Genomic DNA, 11,348 nt, shown 5'->3' with positions numbered 1-11,348 from the left:
ACAAAACCTAACCAGTTTGACCTAACCTAACATGACTGCTGAGGGTGTCTATTTTTTGGTCTCATTGCTGAGTACCAGGGCAGGGCACCTGGGCCCCTGGCAATCCTCTTACCAGCAAGCCTAAGCTCTAGAGAAGGGCTCTACCCAGTAAGAGATCTGTCAGCACTCAGCTGCCCACAAGCCCCTCTCAACATCCCTGCGAAAGGAAATCAAAACACATTAAAAAAACTGAATGTGTGGTTTATTATATTTAAGATGCTATTTGTCTATAGTGTTTAAATATGTCTGTCACACAGTTATCAGTAAATGAGTGTAATTTTACATGTTCAGTTTTTTGATACACAGTACAGGACTACAAGTATGGTAAAGGAGCATGAGAAATTAATATTTCCTTGATGCACGCATTAAACCTTGCAGCACCACTTAAAAGCTCAAAGGACTCAAAATGCAGTATTACAAGCACTACTAAATCAACCAAGAGACATACCTATATTAAACATTAGCGAAACAAAACAAATGACACAAAGGTTTAATGTTTAAGATTTGATACAGGATTAAAATACTAATATTTTTAATGTCCTGGCTTCAAATTAATAAATATAAAAACAATATAAAAATATACACCAGTTGATAAAAGGATGCACTGAGTAAGGTTAGAAAGCTAAATTTCACTTTCAAATGTATGCAGGTATGTCTTTAGGGAGAGGATTTCTGTGTAGCTGCGACTGGTCTTTCGGAAGAAGTCCAAGCTAGTGAGCTGTTCTATGTCACGAACACGTGCAGTGTGCATCTTAAGAAGATCTTCAACCCACTTTGATTCATCCTCTGAGCTCTGGGGAAAATAATAAAGAAGTTTTATAACAAGTCTTGTCAAAAATCATCTCCAAAAGCAAATGCAACATGTCTACACATTTGGTCAAAATTTGAAGACTCTCTGCACCTTATTCAAGAATGAATAAGGTAAATGAGTTACAAGAAAATAAATTTGACATTTAACACACAAGACAAATCTTACAGTTTTATTTCAGTACCCATTTTATGATGGGGTGGACACAAATACCATAATCATCTAGAAAAAACTAGCCTCAAGTTGCAGTTGCTTCAGAAAAACCGCCATAGGTTTTTCAAAAGATCCACTGGTCACTTCATGGTTTTTTCTCTCACAGAAAGAGCTCCATATCAATTACTTTTGAACTACCAAAGCCCAGACTCTAGGCTGTTTGGCTTTGAATTCTATGCCTACACATTATTATTGATTGACAGTTACATCATCTAACAGAGCAATATTTTAATCTTTCCATTTTACTTTTTAGGGAACCTTTACAATTTATTACACAGTTGGGACAATGGTTTATGTAGGTGCCTAAAAACTCTTGTGATTGGAACATACATATTATTCACTGACAGAAAAAAGAATTTTACCAAGAATTTCCTGAGACAAAGAAAAAAAAAAATCAGACAGGTTATGCTGCCAGAGTGATTTGGGTCAGGTTGTATTCTCTTAGGGGACAGCTGCCGCTTCATGCCTTGTGCCAGCACCAGCACATGTTTGAGTCACCCACAAATGAAGGTAACTGGCCAACACATCAGAAAATCAGCCCTGCAAAACACTGCAGTGACTTGTTGTAAGGCTGTTTGTGTGCCTTAACTGGCCCAGCAACATGTGCCATGAGCACTGCACCCAGGGCACAGCACAGTGGGGAGCAGACATGGGAAAAGGACAAAGCAAACAGGACTTTTCCCCCTTTGGTCCCTCTGGCTGGAAACTACACCACTGCTAGGGAAGAAAGGAACAGTGGGCTGTATCTCAGGTATTCAGACTTCATGTGTATGACTTGGAAATTTTGCTGGTAAAAAGTATTTCTGGGCCTGTTCCTGGAAATGAACCCTTTCGTGACTGTCTCAGCAATGTCCTCCTGCCAAATGATCCTCTCATGGATGAAGACTAAATTCCAGCAATGCCAGAGCCTATCCAGTGCAGGAGTTGAGCCACAGACTGGAAGTGGGTCATCCGACAGAAGGCAGGAGGGTGAGCGTGATCGTTTGCACAGAGAGGACACCAAGTCCCAGACTGGTCACAGCTGGCTGCTCTAAAGCAAGTGTCCATGACCCAGGCAGCACCTGCCTGGTTCAAAGCTCTCAGCCCCAAACCAGCTTTCCTGGCCGTTTCACTAACAACCTGAGGATCACAACCAGATCTAGAACAAGAAAAGAAAGATGCAAATTAAGAGGGAAGAGGAGGGAGTGTGTCCTGCTCACTCCCCTCTGCCTGCAGTGCCTTGCTCCGAGGATGCCACCTGGCAGCCTGTGGGTGTGGGAAGCCCCTGCTTCAGCCTGGCAATCAGGAATCTGCAAACAGGCCTCCATAGGGTTGTTAGTGCAAATGCAGCCACTGTGACATTTTTGCTTTCTTCAAGCCTTTTTTCTGAGCAGGAAATTTGCAGAGCTCAAAAGGAAGTTATGAGCGAGCTACAAAGCTCACTTTTTTTGAATACAAGCAGTCTGCAAAAGACCTGCAACATGAATGAGTCACAGGATGGGGAGGCTTGTTTAACCTAGGCCAGCAAGACAGCATTTGCATTACTCCAGAAAATCAATAACTGATCTATGTTTATTTTTTCCAGTCCACAACTGGCCCATGAAACCTAAGGCCCAGAAGCAAGGATTTTAAATATCACTATCAACTAACACAGTGTTACATTACCACATAACAATGAATGAAGTTTATACATTTAAAATGACAGTTTTCTCCAGCTGTAGTGCTTAGTCTCACCTCAAAAATAAGGAGAGTTTTAGAAGGAAAAAGTAACAATTGAAAACATGGAGATAAATAGGAATAAGTGATCAGTTAGGAGGCTAACACAAAATCCAATGGAAAAAATACCAGATATTCTGCACAAGAATCTTTCTGAATATCAGCTGGAAAGCTGAATATGGTGCATGTGGACATGTAGATGACAAACTCACTTATGAAAATAAATTTAAATGTTTTGCTGGAAGAGAAAACAGTGTCCTGGAGGAATTTTCTAGTAGTTTCTAGGGTTCCTTCAACTTCGGTCTTAGAAAGGATTTTTTGTAATGTTTTCACACACACTTCTTGTACCAAGGTCATTAGTTTCTAGCAAAAACCTCAACAGTTGGGAACTGCTGTCAATGCAGAGGAAGACTGGAATAGCACAGTGGAGGATATAGATGCAGGAGCTCCCAGGACAGCATGAAATTTGGTTATCTAAATCGACAGACAGAAGAGAAGGACCTGAGAGTACCAGTTGTGCACAAATGTGAGCCACCATTGTAACACAGCTATGGAAAAAGCAAATTATATCAGGGGAGTTGTGTCCAGAAAGAAAACCCTTTTCATTTTGAGATCTAAGCTTCAGTGCTTAGTCTCATTCATGATCCAGGTGAAAAAAAAGATGGGACTGGATGACATGCATAGGAAGTCTACCAACAGTCTCATCCTCTCTTACAAGAGCAAAAAAGATCCTGGGTCTTCCAGGAATAGGGAGAAGTTATTTGCCTTGAGAATCATCATAAATCATCTCTAGGGTAAATCCCAGAGAGGGGCTATTTAAGACATAGAAAAATGTTGACACAAGAATAAATGGGCATAACCTCACCATGAATAAACACAGTTTAGAAAAGGAACAAATTCAGATGAGAAGAGTAGTGGTATTCTTTAACAGCTGTGTGAAGAGAATGTGTGTACAGCTAGAGCAGAGCAGAGGGAAAGCTAATATTTCTGCAGACCTTAAAAGAAAATGGTGGAGAGGTTAAGGTAAAATTCCTACAGTATCCCATGCATTTCATCCACGAAGTATGGTGAGGTTTTATGCAATCAGTTCTTTGAAAAAATAAGATGGAATACCATGTGCAAAAGTAAGGCTGATGATATATTTCAATGGCAAAAATTTGCCTAACTGTATTTTCATTTCCACATTTTGGAGTGGTTCTTTGCTATATAAGAGGCATGGACCAATATCTGCTAATGACCTTGCAGAAGTACTGAAGTTCCTCTCAAACTGTAAATACATACACTGTATGTATTTACAAGTAGCATGACCTACAGAGAAAAGTAGCCTGATTTGAAATATAAGAAATCAAAGACTGGAAGAGACTATTATCATAAAGAGCTCATAAAAAATATTTCAGCGATTTAAGAGAACAATGACACACAATATAAAGAGGAAAAAATAAATTACTTTGTCATAAAATTACATATGGGCAGAGTTATAGGGGCAGAGACACTAATAACTGCCAAAATAGTAATTTCCAGATCACTAACTGGATCTTGATTCTGAGAAAAGCAGTCCAGGGAAAAGCCACAATGCACTATATGTAGAAGTTTCTGAGACTTCTGGTGGAAGACATCTCTGCCCAAAAGAGTTGCGATTCAAACAGGGGAAAGCCAGACCTGCTCAAGAGAAAGGGATACTGCTCCAAAAGCATGGGCTTGAAAAGCGGGCCCTGAAAGCAAGCAGTGCTTGATGAATGAAAAAGAAACAGTGTTCAAGGTCAATTGTGCTGAGAGCTGGAATGACTTATTTCTGCCTGTAGTTGGAATAGGAGTCTTAACTTTTTTTGCCAGTACAAAATTTACAACATTAATGCGTTCATTCAGGAAACAGTCTCCTGGCAGTCTATAGTGAAGTGTCTGTGTGCAGGAATCCACACAGCTGTGTAATGGGAGAACAAGTTCAGGCGGAAGGACAAGTCTAAATACAGCTGCCTGGGAGCTCTGCTGTCCTCGTGGAGTGCCAGAGCCCACGGGGGACCCAACCTCCTGCCACACGATCAGCTGCCAAGTGTGCACTTTCTGCAGTGCTGACCAGACCAAAGCCTTCACCAAGATTCTTACAGCAGATGATCTTACATCCTAAGGGCAGATAGAAAAGAAACGAGAAGGGTATTTGGCCATCTCTGTAATAAGAAGCCAAATTTTTCCCTTGAATCAAGGTGTTCTGGAAACAGCAAGAATTGGCATTCTACCCTTGGCAGGTTATAGTATATACTTTTAATACTGTGTGGGTTGGATGTAATCATGCTGACTGATGCACCCAGACTGCCGTAGCAGACAGATTGCGTTGTACCTGCAAATGGAAACTGACCTCCATAAAAATATCAGGCTGGATGCCAGCACAGTATGTTTATACATACAGCCTCCCCCCAGTCTGCTCTGAAATTACACTGACAAAATGTAAAATCCTACAGGCAAAAAACAATACTGGCAACCTACAGTATGTCAGTTCTTTCAGACAATTTTAGGTGCAGTAATAGATCCATATTTCTACTCCTATCATGGAGGAGTTCTTTTGTCTAATGTGTTAATGACTCTTAACAGAGGCACTACCCTGTGCTTCCTTTTCAAGACATTAGTGAACAATTGCCTCTAATAGTAATGGGTTTTCACAGGGACATGTTTACCACAGGGTTGCAGTAGTGCAACCGAACTTACGTTGCAGCTCTCATCATTGTCAGGCCGGTGGGGAAGGATGTATGAGAGAACAGAAAGTGGTCCATCACACTTGTCGGCTGGCTGAGTGAAATCTAAGCAGCTGGTTATGATGGCATAGTAATGCGTTGGAACAGGGATAGCACTGCCTTCCACAAACCTGGGGGAATAGAGCAAATATTTATCCACAAAGGATGAACTTGTGGGGAAGAAGGTTACACAAACAACATGGTCTTTCCTTTCCTACGTGTGAGGACACACATACATTGTTGAGATGTGTTTGATTCCTGAACACTATCGAAAGTGAGCGTCCAATTAGCACACACTGTGCTACAGAAATACCTCATGCAGTGCTGAAAGGCTTCTTCAGTTCAGAAACACAGAGAATGCATTACTGAATTAACAAAAGACTTGAGCATGTAACTCAACAGCACAGCTCTTAAGTTCTGGAGAATTTTAGAGACAATAGACTATGTGGAACCGAATTCAACTTCGTCTCAAGGATGAAAATTTCAAAGTAAAGGTGAGCAATTAACTGCTGAATTATAATTTCCTTATTTTTACCACTGTCCTACCTACATGAGCATTAAGTCCCAGTAACTTTAGAAAGAGCTAGAAAATTATGTCTCCTCACAAAAAAATTAAATAACGTGCAAGTAATTAATTGTTTAAGATAAAGTCATCATTAAGAGAAGCAACAGCAAACCAATGTACAGACAAACTCTTACTGTTTTATTTTGTCGGGTGTGTCATGTAAACCATCATAGTCATAGTCAAAGATTGGTCCACTTATAACATTGACTCCATTTCTTTCAGTGGCATATCTCTTCACCAAAATCCTTTGGAAATAGTTCCATACCTCTGTGGCAATAAAAAACCCAAACCAACCAATCAACCAAAAGTAATAACAAACCCCCCCCCCCCCAAAAAAAAACCAAAAAAACCAAAAAAAACCCAAACAAAAACCCCACAACATACCAACATTTGGATAAGTCAAAACATGTCAAAATTATAAAGTTTTTTCTTTCTGAAGATAAAAATCCAGACGATATTATTCATATGACAGTAGGAGAAATCAAAGACTAAGCATTACAGAGTTACTGCAGCTTCATTCAGTTTTGTCAATAAAGTTTCGTCAATAAATATTCAGACTTTGTTCAGAAATACATGGTACCACTCCCAGGCTGGCATTGTCATAGATCTTGCACAGAGATTCTGCTGTTCCTTCACCAAGCTGTAGAAACAGCTATTTACAGGTTTTTGATATCTCTAAACACTGCCTTCATCTTTGTTATCTACTTACAGGGAACTATGCTGGGGTTGTGCATTTTGGGAGTTTTTATTCATCCTTAAAAGGATAAAGTACCATAATTAAAAGCTAAAACCAAACATTTTAAAAGAAAGAGAAATACAAAGGTTGTATTCATTCAGTTAAATTCTCCTTCAATACAAAACATTTAACTTTTAAACTAAGTGCCATCAAGGATGACCAAAGTCATGTCATTACAGCAACTTTGGAAACAGCATGATATGCTTTCTCCCACCATGTTCTCGAACCTCCAGTGATATCCTACTTTTAGTTCTTCTTTTCCTCTTTGTTTTAACCTACAGCGGTGTGGGTAAACAAAACTTGTCAGACTTGCAAGACTAACACTTGTCTTGCCAGCTCAGACCATTAGGTCCATGGTTCCCTGGAGCTGGTAGCAAGGACAGCCTTAGAAAGCCCCCTTGTGCACCTTGTTCTAAGATTGCTCAGTGTCACATGCAGTCCCAGCTGGGGCTGATGCCCAGGGCCCCACCAGCAGCGGTCTGACAAGAACCTCAGCCTAGTAACTTGGCAATACCACTCCTCCAGCTGCTCACCCCTCCAGTGCATATGCCTTAATAATAAAATCAGTCTAAAAAGCAAAGATTCCCTCTTGCCTCACTGCCTAAATTTTGTATCTAAATCAGATCCCAGCTCCACTTCCCACTGCAACCACATACTGAGCAATGAGGGGCCAGCCCAGCGGTATAATTTTTGGAGCTCCAGCAAAGCAGGAGCTGCTTAAGCCAATCTCACAATGGAAAAGGTGGACACAGAATTATTGCCAGTGGGGATGGGATGGGACAGTGAATTATAAACACAAAGCAGAGGAGGGGGCCTCTGCAGCCAGCATTACCACCAAAGCCAGTGCAGCATAACACTGCCACCTCCTATTTAACCTGTTATGGAATAAGATCCATGTAATGAGCTTATACTTGGCTCTCAGCACTGCAACCTGCACACATGGAGTAGTTTGTAATTCCCCAGGAATGACATTAGTACCAGAAATTTTTTGTAAGGAATCCTTCACCCACACGTTTTGAAGAAGGCCACTAGACAAAATGAGCTGCTAGAGGTGGGTTGTTCTCCTGTGATTAGCATTTCAGCCAAATACTTAGATTAACATTAGCATTAAGAGTATTTTTATGAAGTGATTCAGGAGTGGGAAATCCCCAATAATTTTTCACTCTTTAATCAGTCAAATGCTTTTGCTCAAATTTCCAGCAAACATCACTACTTGGTCCTACACAGAGGTTTTTCAGTTAAAAACACTCTTTTCTGGTTAAAAAGAAAAAGACTCCCATAGACTTTGATGCTTATCCAAACCTCTCTGGCCTAAAATCTGAATTGGAAATCTCACAACAGGCTCTTGAGATTCTTCCAAGGCTTGTCAATCCCTGCCAAACCAAAAATGCCACCAGAATAGCCTGATGGTTTTCCTACCTCTTGGCAAGACTAGAGAGAAAAGGGATGTGTAGACAAAAGAAATGTTAGTAATATAACCCTACAGCACTGAAAGTTTCAGACAGGTTTAAATCATCCCTCATTTTCCATAAATTGGTTTTCTCTTCTATTTTCTTTATAGGTAATAAATATATTCATTCTCCCTCTAAGGGCACAGAGAGAAAAATAAAACATAATCACTTGTCCCTGAACTACAAAATACCAAGGGCACACTCCCAGGCTTGTGTACACTCTCAGGCTCCAGTTGCTGCCTAAGTATGTTCTGCACTAGCTTGGGCTACTGACAAGAGAATCTGCAGGGTCTTATAGAAAGTGAATTACTGTGGCATAAAGCACAGCTGTGGACCTACAGCATGGCTGTGCACCAAGGAAAATAAACCTTTCTTAAAACTTAAGCTTTTCTTGTGATATTTTGCCTGCCCATACCTAGCACTATGCAGGTGCTCACAGGTTATTAGCTGCTGGCTACAGGTAACTGAATTTTATGTTCTAAACTTCTCCTATCAATTCATTCCATAATCCAACACAAAGTAAAAAAAAAACAAAAAAAACTTGCTGGTAAAGAGAAGTATAGTCATGGAAAGAGCACTTACTTTTGAAGGCAGGATACATTGGAATGATATTTGTTATTAGAAAGGCATCGTATTTTGCTTCTGCAGAGGAACTTAATTCTGAAAATAGGGAAAGAGAAAAATACTAATAAGATGAAATATAAGAACTTCAGAGAATATAAAAATGTTTGAAAATGGCTTAAGAAATTAACCAAAGGGAAGACCATAATCTAAACAGCAATCTGAATGCTATATTTAGAAGTGCACACTACGTACACAAAATTTGTCTTTAATGTAACAGCTGAATATGGAAAGGACAGATTTTATCTTTTCTTCAACAGTCACTCAGTTCAAAATATTTTCATATAGCTTATCTGTTTGTGCTGTCTTAAAAGGCAGAAAGGTCTGCAGGCTTTTATAAAAGACACCAACAATTTCTTGGGAGAGGAGCATGGGATTATCTTCTAGTTCTGAGCGAACCTCTGCACCATTCCATTTCAGAAATCCACCATGAAATATTTCAGCCACTTAGTGAGGAAGGCAGAGCAATGTAGTTCACAACTGTGAACAGTTGTTCCCCTTCAACATTTACCAATCCCAGATCATTGATCCAACACTGAAGCAAAGCAAGTACATCAGGAGAATTGAGGATACTTGTTTACACAGGCTTTCTACTATCACTATTTCTACAGGATAGTAGAAACTTTTACAGTATGCAAGAGTCTAATAAAATTTGGATTTATAAATAAAAAATTGTGTTTATCTTACTGGTGTTTGAAATCAAAATTACTCTGTTTATATCTGATGAGATTTGCCTGGAGTATGTTCACACCAAAGGTTTTCCCTAACAAAACAAGAAAATTACAAAACCCCTAGGTACTAAAAAGCTCTTTAAACTTACGAGGAGGGAAAAGGAATCCATAGGAGAGCTGTTTGTCGCCTCTGTAGGCAGCGCAGCTCTGGCTGTTTCCTGGAGAAATGCGGAGGTCAGGCCTCACACAGCTGGCCAGGTGTTCTGGGACACCTGATACCTCTGCCTGCATTGAGGAACATGGAGACAACAAAAAAATGTCATTTCAGCTTTTACAGATGAAAGGAAACTATGTCATGCAGTTGACAGACTACACAGAAGGCCCTGTGTGCAGTAAAATAAACCACTTGACTCTACAACCAAATCCTGCTCCTGCATTGCTGCACAGCCCCTTCCTCAGGGAACAGAAATCCCCATGGGAGATAATTCAAATGAAGTTGCTCATAATAAAGCAAATCCCCAATGAACAAAATTTTTTTAAAAAATTAAAACAGGAGAAGAAATATACAACCCTTCCACCTTAAAATTCTTCTGTCATGAAGGAAATAAAACAATTTGGGCACTGTTTACAATGGTACTTGACATAATTTCTGATGGGAAAATCTCCCTGGGGAAAGGAAATTTTAAGACTTCAAGAACACAGATACCAAAGAAATTCCCCCAAGACTTTTAAAGCACATTCCAAGAGTAGAGAGAACACTAACCTGTTTGGAAATAGTGTAGGATGTCCAGAGAGGCATCAGGAATGTTTCACTGTAGCCACTTTCAAAGTCGTGGTGATGCAGGATATTGTATTTTGTGCGGTACAGTACTGCAGGGCGTCCATATAAAAGATGCTTCTCTAAAGATCAAAAGAAATTACATTTATATTTACTACTGAAAGTCTTAAGGATGAAAAAAAAAGAGGAGGGGGATTAGCTTTCCATCAGGTGCTGATTTTTCAGTTAATGGGACATTAATGGGACACTGACCACGAATAACTATGAAGAAAATCTTTTGGCAGAGAGAGAAAAAAGAAAAACAACTCTTCAACTATTCTGGCTGCAATCCCCATTCCAGGCTCATAAACACACTTTGGGATTAGAAGTCCCTTCTACACTTGAAAGCTTGTTTGTGTCACAGGGTGGAGAGAGGGTGTTTTTCAAAAAACTGGAAACCCATCAACGATCTTTGTGTCCACATCTCAGTCACACATGAGGAGATAAGCATTTTCTTTTCATAGCTTTAAATCAGTCCCTAATCTATCAGTCCTGCCACTCTTTAGCAGACTTTCTCTCCTTCCTGTTTTCTCTAAATACTGTCTCAAAAGGGAGGCAAAAGTGGTTCCTCACTCAAAGAGCAGTTTTTTTCCCACTTGGCTGATACAGATTTGTTCTGAAGACTGATGTGCTATTTTTTGTCAGCAATATCAAAGAAACAAACTAAGAAAATAACCTTTTCCTAACTTTGGCTACAAAAAGACGCCTCCAGCTCTGTAAAAACAGCCCTTCTTCTGTCTTGGTGATACGTTATGGTTAAATGTCCTCAGATAACTCTGTCAAACTTGTTTATAAAAAGACAAAAACATTGAAAGAGATAGAAGAAAATAAATTTCCTGGATAATCTTGCATTGTCCTGTACAGTCCATTGAATTTGATAACATTTTGACAAACACAGTTGGCTTGGTTTTGGAAATTAAAACATAGAAATGAGGAAAGTGGCCTAACACAGTTCCTAGATAAGTATTTAACCTGAAAGAAAAGGGCATGTTTTATTAATGCTTGA

At 39.7% G+C, this 11,348-nt stretch overlaps 1 protein-coding gene across 5 annotated transcripts in view; it reads right to left on the bottom strand.

The window, feature by feature from the left end:
• Nucleotides 1-224: 224 nt before the first annotated feature.
• ENPP2 (ectonucleotide pyrophosphatase/phosphodiesterase 2) overlaps nucleotides 225-11,348 on the bottom strand; it is a 71,879-nt gene continuing 60,755 nt past the window's right edge. For all 5 annotated transcript variants that reach the window (XM_088054656.1, XM_014256723.2, XM_088054649.1 and 2 more), the window contains exons 20-25: nucleotides 10,289-10,425; nucleotides 9,675-9,810; nucleotides 8,816-8,893; nucleotides 6,181-6,313; nucleotides 5,456-5,612; nucleotides 225-832 (exon numbers count right to left, since the gene is read on the bottom strand). In XM_088054656.1, coding sequence (XP_087910782.1) covers nucleotides 662-832; nucleotides 5,456-5,612; nucleotides 6,181-6,313; nucleotides 8,816-8,893; nucleotides 9,675-9,810; nucleotides 10,289-10,425 — 812 coding nt within the window. In that variant the 3' untranslated portion in view covers nucleotides 225-661. The remainder of the gene's footprint in view (nucleotides 833-5,455; nucleotides 5,613-6,180; nucleotides 6,314-8,815; nucleotides 8,894-9,674; nucleotides 9,811-10,288; nucleotides 10,426-11,348) is intronic.

This window comes from Pseudopodoces humilis, chromosome 1 (assembly GCF_049639895.1).
Source record: "Pseudopodoces humilis isolate 2021_Gansu_Grassland_sample_001 chromosome 1, ASM4963989v1, whole genome shotgun sequence".
In the NCBI taxonomy this organism is placed as follows: Eukaryota; Metazoa; Chordata; class Aves; order Passeriformes; family Paridae; genus Pseudopodoces; species Pseudopodoces humilis.
The sequence above is the reverse complement of the archived record's forward strand: the minus strand, read 5'-3'. Positions and strand labels throughout refer to the sequence as shown.